General features: G+C 45.9%; 1 protein-coding gene across 3 annotated transcripts in view; it reads right to left on the bottom strand.

The window, feature by feature from the left end:
• The window catches only part of IQCH (IQ motif containing H), a 67,761-nt gene that overhangs the window by 26,067 nt on the left and 22,376 nt on the right, over nt 1-19,318 (bottom strand). For all 3 annotated transcript variants that reach the window (XM_078885989.1, XM_078885990.1, XM_078885991.1), the window contains exons 7-11: nt 17,982-18,154; nt 16,848-17,111; nt 14,665-14,777; nt 11,867-12,080; nt 5,170-5,236 (exon numbers count right to left, since the gene is read on the bottom strand). In XM_078885989.1, the coding sequence (XP_078742115.1) occupies nt 5,170-5,236; nt 11,867-12,080; nt 14,665-14,777; nt 16,848-17,111; nt 17,982-18,154 (831 nt within the window). The remainder of the gene's footprint in view (nt 1-5,169; nt 5,237-11,866; nt 12,081-14,664; nt 14,778-16,847; nt 17,112-17,981; nt 18,155-19,318) is intronic.

Raw genomic sequence — 19,318 nt, 5'->3', positions numbered from 1 at the left:
GCGCGCGCGTGCAGAGAGCGAGGGGGGCCAACTCTGTGCGGCCCTCCAGCTCCTGAGGGCCCATCTTCTATCATTACGCTGCTTCCCGCGTCCTCGCGCGATCAAAAGATGGGCAATTTTCCACGTAATAGTTGACAAATTGCGCGTAATTACAGGTATCTGTACAGATGATTAATTAAGGCAGATCAAGGGGAACGCAAACCGGCATTTCCCCCACCCCACCCCTGCTCCGGCTTAATTACCCATGTCTGAAAAGCAGACTCTTCTCCTGACACACCTGGCCACTGGTACGCAGTCATTTGCCGTTGATTGATCATGTTTTAGCAACACAGTTGTCCAATCATAAATAATGTCGTAATGGGCAGGAGGCCAATTTTGGCAGATGTTATGTTTTGCCTTCACCGTCCAATTTAATACGGCAGCGAATTTCCTTTTGTTCTCTTCACGGCAAAATGCACTCGGTGGTTACTGAAATGTTTCTCTGCATTACAAATTATACCGTGCCCTATTTGTACATCGTTCGTGCAGGCCACACATGTGTTGTATCGTGTGTGCGTGTGACGTGTCGGCCTTCGGAGGTGCTCGCAAACAACACTTGCCCCAAAAGTCTGTTTAGGCTGTATGGGGGGGAGCGGGGGGGGGTATTTTGTGTGCATGTGGGGAGCGGTGATGTACTGACTAGTGCACTGCAATACCGATTTTGATACCCGGCCAGAGCTAACATCAGTAAAGATTATCTGGAATCGTCGTCGAACTCACCTTGGTTGACATCAGCACTGGGGAGGCCCAAGCAGCCGCTCGCTAACACCATTCGCCCCGACAGTTACGTTCAAGGCTACAAACGGTGATCTTTATCATTGTTTTGTGTGTACATATACACACACACACGTGAAGTTTGCCTCGCAACAGAGACACGTTTCACATGGGCTCTCACTTGGTTGAATAAAGGAATTGATTCATTTACTGCTTCACTGAAACAGATGCCCAGAGGATTCCACTGCGAGTGGTTGTGGGGGGCAGCCAATTGGGCAAGTCCAATTTTAAGACATTAAAGGGGGGCACACTTTCTATCGATACTGGCGAACGCTATATCGGTACCTTATTTTACGTTTCATTGGTGTGTGCCCCAACATACAGAGATAAGCAGTGTGCTTAGTGCCACCGTATATGTCTGTACACATAGACGCATGTGTGCATATGTTTTTTTTTATTTGTAGGTAAGTCGAAAGGATTTTAGATTCAGATGTTAAAATGTTAGGACAACCTAAATGATACTCATTTCAAGGTTCCCATCTCCACTTGTTAATTGTGTACTTGAAAAAAACAGCCCCCACCACATTCACGATTGAAATAATAATTTAAAGAGATGAAATATACGGCACGCGCAAGAGCATACATTCAGTGTCCCATGCTCAAAGGTTTGTGACTACTCGTCTTATTATAACACACATACGTATAACGAAATAACTATACACAGCATATAACCCTGCGGGCTGGCCTATCCATGAGGCCTGCCTAGGGGCAATGGATCGCGACACCTGATGGACTATTCTGAATGGTCAAATGATGGCTTAGTGACCACTAAATACTCCTGTGTATGGGTGGCTTCCCTGTTAAATCATGTTCTGTCTGCTATATAACAAAATGTTAGGACAGGTGTTGTTAGCGACCAACTATTAAGGCCAGCATGGCACACGAGGAGGTGGCTGGCCAGCACCATTGCCAGGTCATCTTTGTACCCCCAGTGCTGATGTTTATACGCCACCCCAGGTACTCAATTAAGGCTGAGTCGACCTGAGGGAGGTCCAGGACCAGTTGAGATATTCGGCACCGTTATTTGGTCATGAGCGGGAATCGAAATTGGATCGCTGGGGTTTGCTATAAAAACAAAACACACATACACACATACATGCACATAATACATACAAGGATTACAAGCTATATATATACAGGATACCTGTGTAATATATGTGGGCATAAAATTAAAATGTATATCTCATACGTATACCGCAATTACTTTGACAAACAGTTTCTATTACAAGCAATCACGGTTAAAGATTCCCTTTCAGTTCATACGCGATATTTATTTGAGTGTAGGGGCCGAGCTCGCTTTGCCTCTTCTCCTGTTGTGGCTCATTATTACAAATGGGCCCAAACAGCGTCCGCATTAGCAGTGGGGTCACGCAATTTTGCAAAGTACGAGCACATTGTTCCCGAGCAGCGCAGCCGTCGTCTTAACGCTTTCATAACCGGGCGGCGCTGATTATCCAGCTCCTCTCGTCGCTAAATTATTTTTCTTTTCCAGCCAAAATAAAAAAGAAGAAGCCATAATTACAGCAGGACATTAGAGACGGTGCCAGTCACATCTAACGACAGCCGCGGCGATCGTTAGCGAGGTGCGCCGCTTCACGCACAGCCCACAACGGCGCTTAGTGGCAAAAACAACAAACAGAGAGAGAGAGAGAGATGTGTGGAAATTAAAAACCGAAGGACAACATGAAATAATAATGATGAAAAGACCGAAGGCGCCGAATAGATAAATAAATAACTGCACATGCCAGTTTTGGTAAATGGGGCACGGGTAATCGCTGCCCGGATTTACGAAACACAAAATAAATCGGGCCCCTTATTGTTAAAAGCTCATTCCGCGCTCAAGCCACGCCGCGGCGTGCTCAGCGCGACTTTAAATGACGGCAGATTGCCTCCATTCCGGGGCTGCGGGTAATGGCTCGGTGAGGAGACAGGGAAGGTAATGATGTTGTCGGAGGATTTTTAAAGCCGCGTGGCGTGTAGCCTATTATGGTCCGCCACGCAGGGTGCTGCATTATGCGGCCGGCGTGGCGCTCGCAGGGACCCTGGCCAAAAGAGAAGCCCTCTCTGTAATAACTAACCGGAGCGCGGAGTGCGGGAAAATGATAATCCGGCGGCGGCCACGGCAATTAGGCCTGTGGGAGGTCATTCGGCATTAACCAGGCTTTTAGTTTTTACGTTTTTTTTGCTTTTTGCCGCGAGTTATCCACTGCCCCCGTTTTATTTTTTTAAAACGCCGCGCCTTCATTATCTTTTCCCCCCGCACGGAGTGCCTCTAACGCTCGCAGCGGCCAAGTTAACAAAGTTGAAGCGAGAATGTTTTTTAATGAGCAACGGTTTGAGAAATATGGCTGCTAGTGAACGGCGAGGGTTGCATCATCGGCGGCCATGATCCATCCACTGCTGGATGGAGGTTCTGCCCGAGCCGTGGCCATCTCACGTGGTCCCGCGAAGCGAGAATCCATCGAGTGCCCACACTCTGCCACGAGTCTTTGCCATCTGCCCGTCGTCTATCCCACCGAGACGGTGTCCTCCCACTTAAGACCGAAACAGGAGGAGTTCTCCACAAATCTGGCTGTCGCCTGAAGAGGCTGGCTGTAATCACCAGCGAAACGTTGTGCTTGAATTGTGAATGCTGTGAGCTTACTCTCCAACACACAACCGGTGTGCTGAACTATTAACTAATTGACACGTTCTGTTTACGTGACAAACCTTACTAATTACCTGTTTCGGGTGGTGGCGGGTTTAACGACACATTTATATTCACACGATCTTACCCAGAAAAAACGCTATTATGGATCATATTAGTCGTGAAAGCCTACTTGTTAAACACAGCCACTTTTCTCCGCAGTCAACATAATATATCCAATTGCATGCGTTCTCTAATAGCGATCCATTGGTTTCAAAAGGTTATATTAGCAAACTACTTGCTTGCGACTAGGGCTGAACGATTTGGGGGAAATATCTAATTGAGATTTTTCTGACAGATATTGCGATTTGATTTGAGATCATTTTTTTAAGTCAAGCTTCAGTTAAATATTCACTGTGTAATAGATTTTAAACATGTAATGGAGCATTGCCACATGATACCATCAAAATATGAACTGCTCTATATATTATAAAGCAAGGATGATAACTTAAAAGATATGAATTGCTTGCAACATGTATTTATTAAAAAAAAAAATAATTGAAAAAGAACAATCTAACATAGAACAATTGTTAAGTTAAATAAAGAAAGTTATAATAATAAATAAAAAAACAATTCCAATCAAAAAGTAATAGGACTTTTCAAATAGCAAAACATCGCTTGTGACTTGCTATCGTTCAGCCCTACTTGCGACTGCTGTTTTTTTTTAAAGATCTTAAGTACAAAGTGGCCAATAAATTTAATGAATGTGTTCACTGCCAAAATATCCTCCTACTTATCCATCTAATCTATTGACCAATGTCTTCTTTTAATCATGTGCAAATGCTTTGAGACTATTTTTTTTTTATTAAGAGACAGTTGAAAAACTAAAGCACACCGAAAAGAGGGGTAACAATAAAGAGGCAAATACCTACAAAAATGCTAAATCCATTGTTTCTTAATTATCTCCATTGGCTTTCATAACGCTCTATTAAAGCTAACACAATCGTATTCTAATGCTCTCATTGTGGCAATATCCGTTTCTCTAACCTTAATTGTATTGTTCAGCATCACATAAGGGTTAATTACTTGCATTAAAAATAATGCAATACCATTGCAAAGGAGATTTCCTAAATGGGCTTCATTACAAAATGACCCCATGCCAGACGGTGTGATGCTGTACAATACCAATCATGCCGACCCAACACATACAAGATCTGGCACCAGGAAGGAAGCGATAGCCCACGATGATCTCTACCTACAACAATTTACACGGCCTTCCTGGCATGATGCTTTGGGTGTTCTGCTCAATTCTACCTTTTCACGGTGCCTCTGTCACGGAGTTATCGAGTGTGCAGGACACGCAACTCTACCAGGTCCCAGAAGGCCAGAGGGGCCCTGGGGACAGGTTAGGGAAAGAATGGAAATTGAACAGGGAGGGGGCTCTAGATTTGAAGCTTTTGTGACTGCAATGATTCATACTCTTAGTTTTTTCGGTAAAGTCACGTAGGTAAAAAATGAAATTAAAATTAATAAAAATATTATTTTTTTATTATTATTTTTTTTTTCATTTACGTGACTTTACCGAAAAAACTAAGAGTAGGGAGGGGACTCATTTCGTTCCTTGCACTGGGAATCAGTCCGACGCGACATCACTAGCGGAGCCCCACAAAGCCCCACCGCAATCGCAGTCCAGGGCGGGGAGTATAGAGGGACAGGCCATGGCCTCTCACCCAGCGATGGGATGTGGATGATGGTCCTTCTTGAACTCTGGATGCGTTTCCAGTTTTCTGCGAGATACTGAAATGAGACATGGGTGGAACGGACAAACAGTTGATATTAGGCACTTCATGCAATAATCACAACTCAAATAAGATTGCCACAATTTTGACTCATCCAGCGATGGGACCGATCCTATGATTGCAATCACACCTTCTGCTGTCTATAAATAACCTTGTGTGTGTGCAGTATTATGATTAATATGCTTATTTGTTTCCAGTCTGCACTCACTTTGCTGTCTGCTACAGAAAGCGTTCTAATTTGTCTACTGTCGCCCTTCATCTCACGATCTGGAAACGAAACGTGACATCACGTGGTCTTGTGGAATGCCAAGAGAGAAAAAAAAACAGGTCTCAATGCAAATTCCAAAAAAAAAACATCTAAATAAAACGAATAATATCCTATATTTACCAAGGAAATCCTCACAAAAGTATATATTTTTATATAAACTAAACTACTATATTTACATCAAGAGGCCTCCTTTGCCAGTACCAAAATATAATAATAATAATAGGGTTTTTCCCCCGCTATCTACTTTATTTAACCCGGTAAAGCCCACTGAGGTATCAGCTCTGTTTCACAGGCGACCTGGCGACGAATGATAGCTCAACAAAGTGGCACGTGGGATTTATAGTCCTAGCCAAATAATTAATCTTAACGCATGTTTCTCAAATGTGGAGGGCAAAACTGGAGGACCCTGAGTAAAAATCCACGTAACCACTACTGGGAGAGAACACGTGAACCTCAAACATACCGACATCTCCAGGGTCTGGGATCCAACCGACGTCCTCCTGTGTACCAGGCAGGGGAGAAAACACCTCCCCCGCTACCATTGTGCCTGCATTTGGGATGTTTGGCCAATTCCATTAATGAGTGTCTGGCTTCAAGTGGAAGGAAACTCAATTACCCAGAAAAAAGGCAGAGAGATACAAGGAGATAATGACGCCCCACACAGAATGCAAGAATCCGCTTGCTGTGGTGCCATCTGCTGGTCACTACGTAGCCCCAGCGTCTTTGTGAATTTCACAAATCTGCGTGATCCACCAACCGTCCCGCAAAGGACTGTATAACAAGGCATGTGCAGGCATGTGCAGGCATGCGCTATCATTCTTGGCCACGAGCAGTAAATGCGCGATAATCACAGGAAGATACGGACGTATATGCTACATTGCTGTGTAATTCTAGGGAATCTGAAGTGTTAAAGAAAAACCGTGAAATTGATTTTGAAACACGTTTATGAAAATCACTGATTTATTGACAAGTTGTATACTTATAGAGGATCTCCCAGTGATTTCGAATGCCCCCTTTTACGTGCTTTGCAACGGGTGAATGATATTTGTGAAACGCGATTACTTCTTTGTTTCGCGCAGACACCGAGAAGAAAGGTGTAATCGAGGGTGGTGGAGACACCACAAAGATTTGATTCAAATGTTTTCTCTCTCGCTAATTTCTCCACATTATATTCGTGGGGTACCTATAAATGGGTCACCTTTTGTATCATGGCCCAATCATACAGATACGGCCTGTAGTTGAGCTGGCCATTGCAGTGTTCCTCTGCTCTCTTGGCGACTTGACGGTTTTTATCCCCCAACAGTGAGCTCACGATGCCACATCCCCGCATCACGATCTATACACTGCGAGATGTCAAGCATCCTCAGAGTCTCCTTAATGCGGTGAGATTTTACCCGATAAAAAATTCACAAACGTAAGGCTATTCCTCGAACATACGTACAGCATATTAATTGAGCCCTTAGTCAATGCACTGCTGGATGAAGACCTCCCCATGCTGTATCATTCATCATGGGGTTTGCTTGACCATACTTTACCACACCGGTGAGTACACGTTGGTGAACGGGCTGGGGGTGGTCGATGATCATTAATGCGCACAGATATAGCTCAGCAGGGGCGGGGGTAGCAGCAGGCTCCATGAATCACCAGTTCAACAGTGACTGGCTGTTTTGTATGGATGAGCTTGTTCCCATGATAACAATGTGGAATTTCCACCGCTTGCTTGCTCAGAACCGCCAATAGTGCTGAGCGTCACCCAAAGCTCATTAGAGCATGGGGGACACTTAAACTTAAAATGTATGATTAGTGGATTCATTGTTCTTTATTTTATTCGTAAATAATAACGACTGTGTAAAAGGGCCATTCGAGTCTGTAGTGTATTTCTTTGTGTACTGGCAAAAAATGTAGCTCTTTGTTCCAATGATATTCCGTTTCATTACCACGTACAGGGGTGTGTGTATGTTTTTTCAATTCGTGGGTTATTCGTTCAGAGAACTATTAGTTAATTTGTAAATAAAAACAGTATATATATTTTAAATATAAATGCATTCTCTTTGAATCGTCAATTAACCCTTACACAAACGCACACTCTCGCGAGAAGGCAAATGCGCCGCCGCTCCTTTTCAATTTCAAAAGATCAGGTTTGTGCGAGAGTGAAATCCTTAATGACGGCGGTGTCATCTTTTTCTGTCAGCCAGCTGTTAAAATTAAATGCATAATCAGTTTTGTAAAAAACAGCGGCAGATTGGCGATTTTAAAAGGCGGGGGGGGGGTCAATTAATTAGCCTCCATCTGCACAGAACAAATAAAACCCGAGCGAAACAAAAGCATTGTTGAGCGAAACGTGCGGGTGCTGATCGCAGGGGCGAGCGAGCGGGTGGCGTGCGGGACGACAACGGGAGTACGAAGCGAGCTCCCACCCCCCCACCCCCCCACCCCCCCACCCCCCCAAAAAAAATATATAGATCTGAATTTAATTAACAAAGCGGCGTGTTATTGTGCACGGGGACGATTGTGTTTACATTGCAAAACAGAACCTTTGACCTGCTCGCGCGCGCCGGCCCGGGCTCTTTGCGAGGAGGAGAACGTCCCACGCCAGTCTCAGCCGCGGCTTTCGCACGCGCGGTGCGTTCGCGTAAATTACCCTAATTAATTTAATCACACGCTCCAGCACTGCGACAATTAATTTAATTAGAGGCGTGCGATGGCGACGGCGGTGATAACGGAGAGGAGAGGGTATAATTAACAGGACGGGAATTAAAAACACGGCGGAAAAAAAAGCAGCGGGGAAGCGGTGAGCACTAATTAATGTCACCGCCGCCGCTGCAACCGGGAGAAGCCTAAACAAGCCGGAGGAATAACCTCATCCCCTCCCCTCCCTTCTCCGCGAAAACCAAATTAAAACTCCATTCATCTTCGGGGGAAAGAAGGTGACACCGCACCGTGGCACAGGCAATCATTCCCATTCTGCGGTAAACGAAGCGACAATTACGCGGGGACGTCACGCGGCAGGGGTCACCGTGCCCGTGACGCCGGCGACAACTGCGTAACAAAACATTTGTCATTTTCGGAAGAGCGCGGTGGGTTCGGCCGCTAATGTGTTTAAACAAAACAAAACAAGAAGCCATCCGGGCACGCGCGCACGCGCGTGTACGAGGCGGCGTCCGTCCAGACGGCGCAAACAATTTACGAGCAAACCCGCGTCGCCCTTTGGGATTACATAATCATTATTATCTAATGATGCTGTGCGTGCGGAAGAAGTACGCAGGGCCGAAAGTGCCCGAGATGTTTGTCGAGCGATCAAGCGGGCTCTGCAAACGAATGCGCGCGTGCCCCCATTAATCATTCATACGCAAGGAGTGCTATTGACTCGCGCGAGACACAAGTCAAAAAAGAAGAGAGGAAAACGTCGATAGCTCCACCATCCTTTGCTTATTATTAAGTATCCCCCCCCCCCACCGGCTCTAGCTATCGTCATACGATGCCGTCGTACGTACACCACGCGCAATGTTTCAAAGTTCAAAGTTTATTTATTAGGTATAGCCCTGTGAGCCATTCGGCTCTTGAATCGGGTGCAACCGCAACAAACAAAAAACATGAACAAGAAAACATCTCATAGTGACTATGTAATTCCTGCCACCTCTGACTCGTGTGGTTGCGATGAAAGGAGCCGGGGTAGACTTGTATAGCCGAAGGCCCTTCCGCGTGCCGTTTGTAAGGAACGCAAACTGTTTACCGCGACCTAATGGATCAAACAAAACCTCTATTATGCGTGCATTCCCCCACTCCCTGCCCCACCCCCCCCCCTCTCCACCCACTACCCTCCCATCCGCCGCTCCGCGCGCATCGCATCGCATTAGGACGATTTCGCAAAAAAAACATTTCTGGGGTGATGGGGCCATCCGCATTAGGCAGATACATATCGTTTAAAAAAAAAAGCCACTTTAATGTACGGCGCTAAAGCATTATAACGAAACACCAATGGAATTTTCTATTATTGTAGCATAATTATCATTGCTCCACAAAAAAGCCGCACAATTTATTGTTTAACATTAAAGTGGATGGCGTAAGTAAATGTTTCTTCAATTACGTTTAATGGTACTTCATTTACCGTTAAATGCATTCACCGCACTTATTTCCGTATTTGTGCTAATGGTATGGCGCATGCAATTAGGTCTGCGCAGTCAAGCTTTGAACCCAGATATCATCAGGGCACGGTATTAAAATGAAAAAGGGAAGGGGGGGGGTGCGGAAGCAAGGCACACGCGATAGAAATTGGAAAAGGGTAGAGAGAGAGGGGGGGGCTGGGAAAGCGAATGAATGGCGCGACGACGGGCAGAGAAGGACATTGCAGTGTTTATAATTTCAATAAAATAACAACAAAAGGGGGAGAGAAATAATAATATGAACAAAAATGAAACCCGCTGATGCAGCTTTTACCGAGCCGCACTATGATGGAAAAACAAAGTAAATATGTATAAGGCAACTGTAATTTAGCTAAATAAATCATTACGTTCATTACAGTTTGGTTTGCTGTGAAAGCAAATCAATGTTAATGATATTGATGAGACTTTACAAAAAATGTACTGTATACCAATAAACAAAATAAATGCTAGGTGGCTGGTATTACACCTGTATATAAATTGGAACCGCAATTGTGATAACGATAGTTTCGTATAAGTCTTCAAGTCAGTCCTGTAAATGGTAACTGGTCAATATTTGTTTTTAGTATTGTCAACATGTTGGTGGATCAGAAGTGTCAAGAGAAAACCTTTAATGCAAGGAGACGGCACCCACATTAACAGAAACAATTGTATGTGATTGACCAAAGGGCTCTATATTGTGATTATACGTCGTATGCTATGCATCCGTGGATCCCCACCAGCCACTGAAAGCACTAAATTCAGCGTAATATTCCAAAAAGAGAATCAACATCTGGAGCTGAACGCACAACCATGCTCCGCAATAATCCGTGAGCGAGGGCGAATCGTCACAGACCCACGACAGTCATCAACCAATCCGCCTGTACGTGCCACCCCGAGACGGGAAAACCCGAAGCAGAGTCTGTAGTCTCTCCCCCACATAAAACCGGATCGGTGGTCAGTGTCACCTGACTGTTAAAACCATCCGGAGCACCTGGGTCCGTTCGCAAGTGCGTATATCCGTCGCCTGGACATGCACGGTGGCTTTTCTCTGGGCGATCCGGCGTCCTCTCATATGAAGCCAAACACTTGTGAATGCATCTTGACTTAAAGCTTTCGTGACTGCAGGAATTCATATTCTTGGGTCTGTCGGTGAAGTCACGTCGATAGGTTCAAAGAAAATTACAAAAAATAACAAAAACAAACGACGTTTCGATCACAACGCAAGCGGTCGTCTTCTTGCGTTGCGATCGAAACGTCGTAGTTTTTTGTTATTTTTTTGTTATTTTCTTTGAACCTATCGACGTGACTTTACCGAAAGACCCAAGAACACTTGTGAATGCAATTTGCCACTCGTGTCAATGTAGCGGGGCCCTGGGGAAGGGGGGGGAGGGCGAATCTTAAGACTCAAGTGAGTCTTCACTGGGTAAAAGGGGGTGCGATTCTTGCACCCGTGGAAGAATTCTTGCAGTTGTCCAAGCACCACAAGTGTGTTTCTGTAACATCGTGGGCGCCTCCCATATGTGGGTGTCGCACCTGTCCACAGGTGCGCATACGTGTATGTCACGTCTACGTGCGTGCGCGCATACGTGTGTGTTGCACCTGCGTGCGCGCACACGTACGTGTGTGTAGCACTTGTCTGCGTGCACGTACGTGTGTGTCTCGCCTGCGTGCGTGCGCACGTACGTGTGTGTCGCACCTGCATGCGTGCGCACGTACGTGTGTGTCGCACCTGCGTGCGTGCGCACGTACGTGTGTGTCGCACCTGCGTGCGTGCGCACGTACGTGTGTGTCGCGCCTGCGTGCGTGCGCACGTACGTGTGTCTCGCCTGCGTGCGTGCGCACGTACGTGTGTGTCGCACCTGCGTGCGTGCGCACGTACGTGTGTGTCTCGCCTGCGTGCGTGCGCACGTACGTGTGTGTCGCACCTGCGTGCGTGCGCACGTACGTGTGTGTCGCACCTGCGTGCGTGCGCACGTATGTGTGTGTCGCACCTGTCCGCGCACACGTACGTGTGTGTCGCGCCTGCGTGCGTGCGCACGTGCGTGTGTGTCGCACCTGTCCGTGCGTGCGCACGTACGTGTGTGTCGCACCTGTGTGCGTGCGCACGTACGTGTGTGTCACACCTGTCCGCGCGCACGTACGTGTGTCGCGCCTGCGTGCGTGCGTACGTACGTGTGTGTCGCACCTGCCCGCGCGCGCGTACACGTGTGTGTCGCACCTGCGCACGCGTGCGGAAGTTCTCGAGCTGCGCTTGCCGCCTCTGGGCGAGCGAGCGGCGGACGCGGCCGCGCTGCGCACGCAGCATCCACGCGACGGCGATCACGCCCGCCGCCCAGCGCCGCCGTCGGTGGCGCTCGAAGTCGCGGCGGGCAAGGAACGCGCGCCAGCTCGCCTGGATGCACGTGGCCGCCCGGTCGTGCCCGCCCGGGCTCCTGGAGGGAATGGCGACACAGCGAGCAGATGCCGAGAGAAGATACAATATATATATTCATTTTTTATACGGACGCACGTTGTGGAAATGTGTTGTGTTCACTCTTAATTCTCCACGAGTAAGGCCACGAAGCACGCGTCTCTTGTTTGATGTACGCAGTCCTTGTCGTGAGCAATACCAAGTGTGCTGCAGAGGCACATTACATCATGACATTTAAATCGCTAAATGTACCGATAAAAATAAACTTTACCCAGGAATGCCTCCCTGAATATCCAAGACTTCTCATGTATCGCTGGTTTCTTTTGTTCGTTATTAACGCTTTCCAACGAAGACATGGGTTATTGACGCTGAAACCGGTTTATGCGATTGGGCTCTGTCTGTCCATAATGACAGGACACGATGACTCTTGTAAACGTGATCCGATTCAAACTATAACCCAGCGTATAAAACTGTGTTGCACTTTAGGATATTACCCTACTGAAATCCGTCCCAAGTTAATCAAAAGGTTGCCCAAAGCATGCGTACATTTTCAGTAGAAAATGCAAATACATATCTACATGAGGGAATCGGTGTGGGCAAGCCAACATTTTAATTTTTTTTTGCGGTTCGTAAGTTTTCTCTCGCGATGCCTGACAAACGAAGGCCCTATTATTGCGAGCTGTATGGAAACATTTTAACAAGCACAAAAAAGGCTACAGCAATTAGATCTTGTAATTGTAATTTTTCGTTAATGCCCATTCTGTTGTTTGCATAGATGATAACCGATTCGTGCTTTGTTAATGAAAACAAGGATGGAAGTTTTTTTTTTTTAAAGCCAAACAACGCAGATTAATTTCCGAAGCTCCCAGCTCTGATGAAAAACATCTTCAGCCTCCGCGTAAATAATGCCGTGACCTTCGGTGTCGCCTCCCATGGGAATCGATAACCAAACAACGCTTTGTTTACGATGATACCGTATTCACACGTTTTTTTTTAAAGGGAAATTAATGTGTATAGTAATGAGTTTGGTCATTTGTATTTATTTTATTCACCTGCGTGGGCTGATAAGACATCGCAGGGCCTTCGCCGGCTTTCGGAAACTATAATGAACGTCAGGCTCTTTGGGCTGTTCTGTGAAAAGACTCCTGACTTTTTTTGAACGAATAAATTAATCGCCGTTCAATTATTATTCTTTCACTGCAGCCGCTGACCGCAGGCCAAAGGTCTACGACACGAAGCAGACAGCTGCTAGCAGAGCTACGATAGTGTAGCGGACGAGAACGAAAGCATTTTCCTTGAATTGAGAACGTTTTCGGGTGCTTGTCTTGAATCGAGAATATTGAATGAATTAATGTTGTTTTCACTAAAGGTATATCTATTTTGGTTGAGAAATAAATAATATTTCATTATTGGGTGTTTTTTTTTCTTTCTTCGAAGTCAAGGAACATGAATCAATAACTGAATGCTTAATTTGAGTTGATAATGTTTGGTTATAAAAAAAAATGTCGTTGATTAATTTTCATGTTTTATTGCTGTTGTCTTCAATAGCGTTGTGAGATGCAGTTTTGCATGAATTTTTTTTTTTTATTATAAAAAAAAAAGTACGTTTTCATTGACAGACTACAGTTTGACCAGACACGAATGAATGCATACATAAACCAATATTTCTGTTTGAAAGACTTCAAAATGTGAGCGGTTATATCCGTGACGTGTTCGTTCTAAACTAACAAATAAACACCTTTATTGACGATCTCTAAAAAACAAATCACACCACGAAATAAATAAGCAAACAATTATTATACAGGGACTCCTCTACTTACGAGCATTCGACTTACACAAACTTTCAGAGATACGAACAAACCTAAATTTCGATTTAAAGCTTTCGTGACTGCAGGGATTCATCTTCTTGGTTCTTTCGGTAAAGTAACGTAGAATGGAAATAATAAAATAATAACATAAAACATAATAAAATAATTCTCACGACGTTTCGGCCACAACGCAAGCAGCCGTCCTCAGGTGAAGACCTCCCCGACAGACATGGTCTTCACCTGAGGACAGCTGCTTGCGTTGTGGCCGAAACGTCGTGAGAATTATTTTATTATGTTTAATTTTATTATTTTATTATTTCCATTCTACGTGACTTTACCGAAAGAACCAAGAAGACGAACAAACCTGTCTGTATGTCCAGTCGCTCGTTCGGACCGATAGTCGTAAGTTCAACCACCGCGCAATAGATGGCAGTGGTGGCATCTACATCTGCAGGACATGAAGAACCAGTGGCATCTACATCTGCAGAACATGAAGAACCAGTGGCATCTACGGGAGATTATATAACTTTTAAAGCCGTTCCCCGTGTTTAGTGTACACGCCGTACAACGTGTTTGTAATCGACAGAAGTAAAGTTGGACTTACAAACAAATCGACTTACGAACAGACCTGCGGAATCTAACTCGTTCATAACTAGAGGAGTCCCTCTACAAGTATTTTTATACCCTTTTACATATCAAGAATTTGCAAGAGCATGCTCTGAATCACAGTCGTTGGGCTGACGGTGAATTTCAAATTGTAAGTTCGTCGTGACCAGGAGAGAGACACCGAGCTGTCACCTGAACCCTCGTGCCAGCAGGGGCAAGAGTGAGTCCGGATTTTCGGCCGCGAACAACAGATCACGCTCCGTCACCCTGCGCCTCTGCAGCCCCAGCTCCAGCTCCTGTGCCACCTGGCAGAAGTGCACACAGGTTGGGGGTGAGATGGGGGGGGGGTGGGTCAATAGGGGCAGTTGCCCACCCACCCCAAAAAAACCTAGACAGCCATTGTATGTCATCGATGATGCTTCCCTGGTGTTAATGGTTAGCACAACGGAATTGCAATCAAGAGGTTGTCGTCAGTTCAATCTCCCCTCAGTTTAAACGATGGGCAAGTGGCTTAAATCCTCGCCTCCGTCCATGCAGCAGTATACATGGCTACACCGTGCTCAGTTGACTGGCAGGTCACGTTTGGTTGGGTAAAGTGTGGGTGCTTCCCCACCTCTTCCGAGGCACCTGGTCAGTGTGGAAGAGTAGGACAGATACCATCTCGGAGGGGGCAATCTCTGAGGGGGTATCTGTCAGGGCTGCTTCTGCCAGCAGTGGCATGAGCAGGCAATTGCAGGGCTGCACCTATACCCTTTATGGAATGTCACAAACTATATTTGAGATTCTTTTCATGGATATAAAAAAAAATGTGAGTAAATAGGTAGTAATTATTTTTGTTATATATATATGTTTTTTTGCAATCACTTTCGTTCCTTGAAAGAAGTGGCTTTGTATCACAGTGGAAACTATTTGCTCTCTCTGCGGAGTTAGGCTGGGTGTGCCACCGTCAGCTGGGTGTGCCACCATCGGCTGGGTGTGCCACCATCGGCTGGGTGTGCCACCATCGGCTGGGTGTGCCACCGTCAGCTGGATGTGCCACCGTCAGCTGGGTGTGCCACCGTCAGCTGGGTGTGCCACCATCGGCTGGGTGTGCCACCGTCCGCTGGGTGGACGGTGTTGTTATTACGGTTCTGAAATAATTGGTTCCAGGTGCAATTCTACATGCCACGCCATTTGCAACAATTCAGCCTCAATTCTAATAATAACGATAAAACTGCCTCGCCTGGTATACACGAGATTGTGGGTTGGATCCTGTAGTTGTGTGGATTTTTCTCCGGGTCCTCCACATTTAGAATCAACATGCATTTCAAGTATTTGGCTGCAAGAAATATTCACGTGATACAACACTTCGTTGAGCTATAATTTGTGGCCAGGTCGCTTCTGAAAACTAACTGTGTAGCTCAGTGGACCTTACCTGGTAAAATATTTTATTTTCTTTAGTTTATAGATAATTACCAACAATTATATAACGCCGTTACATGGCACGCCATAACAGGGGTGCTGAACAAACAAAAAGTTCGACTTCGCCTCTTAATGGAAGCCTAGTTTAGGTTCATGTTTTTGACCCAGCCAATCATCCCTTCTGAGGTTGATAAATGTGGTCAGCTCTGCAGTAGTTGTTCTGTGATAGACCTGCCCCCACAGTAGGATCGTGTAATTTCCACCGCTGGCTCGGGGCTGTAAACAGGAGATGAGCAACTCATTCTGAATATCTCGCCAGTTCTAGTTCTCACCAACTAATACTTGTTCTCTCTGAACTCTTTAACACCATACATAGCCAACTGTGCTAATCGGAGGTTCTAGTTCGGTGCACTGTTAAACGGTTTGATGTAGGCATGATAAAGGGTCTGTAGGCCTACCTGAATGCATTTGTTCGACGGTAGTTATGAGACCTCGGATATGACGGAGTGATGTTGAACCTGACTGTGAAGCGTGTGGGACCACGCCGCTCGAGGATGTTCTAGTTGCCATCTCGTTCCCTACACAGCTTGAACGCTCACTTCCCGCTTCTACCACAGTTCCGCCAAAATTTCCATCTCGTCCTCATTCTAGTGCCCGTTAACGGAATGCTCAGATTTCACCGACGGCTATTTTAAGGTTTTGCGAAAAACTTAAATGGTTGGAGTCAAGCCGATGTTTGATCAGTTTAAAATGTGGTACAAGTGGTCAGCAACAAATTAATAACGGTAACTATATCGCTGAATCCATGCATTGTAATTGTTACAACTGTTGCTCGGCACGCTGTGACACTGTTCCGTATACGAGCACGAACACGCGACAAAGCGCTATGGTCGCTGTCAAAATCTGCCGTCAAAAAATAAGCCCTGGCTTTCAGTTGTAGTTCTGGGTTCTTTGTCAACAGCAATAACGCAGACCTGGACCACGCGCTCCCCGCGCAGCACCACCACCAGACCGGCTCGCGAGGCAGACGACGTGGAGGCGGCGGCGGCGGTGGCGGTGGCGACGGCGGTGGTTGCGGCGATGGCGAGCAGGCCCTCCATGCCGCGGAGCGTCGACGAGATGGGCCCCCACGCCGTGCGATGCAGCTTCCGGAATTCGGAAAAGTCTCCGGCGGTCTCATCCACGCGGCCGTCACGTAGAACCAGCCGGTGCCACTGCTCCGAGGCCGGAGTCGTGGGCTTTGGAACAACGCCCACGGCAAAGGTAAAAATGAAAAACATCACACTAAATCCGACTCTACCAACAAAAGCGAACGGCGCTGACAAACCGGGTAGTGCAAGGTGACACGTGAACATACCACGCGTGTGAAAATAGTGGTGGCTGAGACACTTATTTTTTTAATCCACCATACTGCTGATAAATATAATGTTCTTTTCAAATTCCTATTTAAAAAATCGCTCATCACGGTGGGTAAATTTGATTTTGAAAGCAAACAAAAAAAGCCGAAATTTACATTTTGATGAGGTCACCACTTGCAAAAAACGAACTAATCAATTTAACAATTTCTTTCTGAATTGATCCTTGATTGATTCTAATTATTGTGAATTCTAAGAGGTTTTTGTTCGATCAGAATTGACCATTCCAATTTGTCAATCTTTTTTTCTTTGAGGAATTTTTTTCTCTGAAGTTCAGTTACACAGCAGAGCTGCATATGCCGGGCAATTGCTTCAAATGATAACTCGTTTTTTTCCATAATTTAAAAATTATTCAAAACGAATGACAACTAAAAATACATCAGCGACTATCAAACGAAAACACGTGCCAATATAACACCACGATTAGCAAAACTAACATGTCATGTAAATTTAATAACCGTTCATGTCGATTCAAAGCACAACGATGGATGCCTAATTTACGTGACTATAGAAAAAAATATATATAATTTGTGTACATTTGCTAAATTATCTCACCAACGAAAATCAGCGCAAGTGGGGAGAGGGGGTGAGGGTAGAAATTAAACTCCGGATTCCTGCCTACACCTGAATCACCCTCGTCAACGTGTCTCGGATTTTAGCCACGTGGTTTTTTCCCTTCCAGATGGGCTTCACCTGCAGCTGCGATCGCGACGGCTCCGCTGGTGCCGGTTCCCAGGACGATGCTTGAGTCCTCGCGCGAGCCAATCGCTGGCCTCGGCGCGGCGTCGACAGGGGAGCCGAGGAGATGCCCTGGGGCGGCTGCGTCCGCGACGCTTCCAAACGCGGCCCTCCCAGGTGTTCGCCGCCTGAAGCGTGGAGCGGCACTATTATTGTCGGACGTGTGTGTGACTTATTTGCGCCCTCCCCACCCAACCCTCCTCCCTCCAAACGCCCCCACCACTCTGTTCCCGCAACAAACACAATTGATTTGTCGCCGTTCGGAGACGTTGAGTGATTCGACTCACGGCTCGAGTTCTTTTGTCTCGCTTTCACCACCTCGTTTGCAGCGTTGCCTCTTGATGTAACAACCCACCCAGCTCCTGCACACGAGCCGATTTCATCGCTCCATCTCCGCGATGGGCGCCCTTCTGGGGCCACGTTCTACCATAAATGTAACGATAGCATATCAAATTTCGATTTAAAGCTTTCGTGACTGCAGGGATTCACCTTCTTGGTTCTTCCGGTAAAGTCACGTAGAATGGAAATAATAAAATAATAAAAATAAAACATAATAAAATAATTCTCACGACGTTTCGGCCACAACGCAAGCAGCCGTCCTCAGGTGGAGAACAGGTCTGAGAATGATTTTATTATGTTTTATTTTTTTTATTTTATTATTTCCATTCTACGTGACTTTACCGAAAGAACCAGGAAGATGAATAGCATATCAGTAGTAATAATGTATGATCTAACGTGTCGCAAATTTTTATGGAATGGTGACACTGCTGGATGAAGCCCTCCCTCCTTCACGCTGTAACTCCGCAAAAGCGGAGGAATGTTGAGAAGTAAGCGAATATTTTTGACAATTTTGTCCGACGTTTCGCTGGACATTACAACCGCCACCACCAGGTGTTGGCAGGGGCTCGGCTCTTCAATAAATTAGACGGTAGAGTCACCGCGGACCAAAAATAACGAACTGCAGAGCAAACATCACTCATTCTAACAAAGCAATACTCTTTAGCAATCAGAAACCCGCTGTGAGGAGTTGTTACCCCCTGAATTTCTTTGACATCGCAATTATTCCAAAAGAGATGAAAAGAAAATACATCCTCATTGCAGTGCCTCAAATCCAATTTGCATTGCTTACTGGCTGAACATGGGTAAAGTCGCTGTAATTAAGAGTCCTTAATTATTGTTATTACCAAAAAATATGCCGAGAATAATGGGTCGTACGCTGGAGATTCCACGGCAATTCTTCTGCAACTTCCGTCGAGAAAGTGCACTCTTAAATGACAAATAAAAACACGTGT

This window comes from Lampetra fluviatilis, chromosome 3, assembly GCF_964198595.1.
Source record: "Lampetra fluviatilis chromosome 3, kcLamFluv1.1, whole genome shotgun sequence".
In the NCBI taxonomy this organism is placed as follows: Eukaryota; Metazoa; Chordata; class Hyperoartia; order Petromyzontiformes; family Petromyzontidae; genus Lampetra; species Lampetra fluviatilis.
Note: the sequence above shows the minus strand (reverse complement) of the source record. Positions and strands in the feature narration are given on the sequence as shown.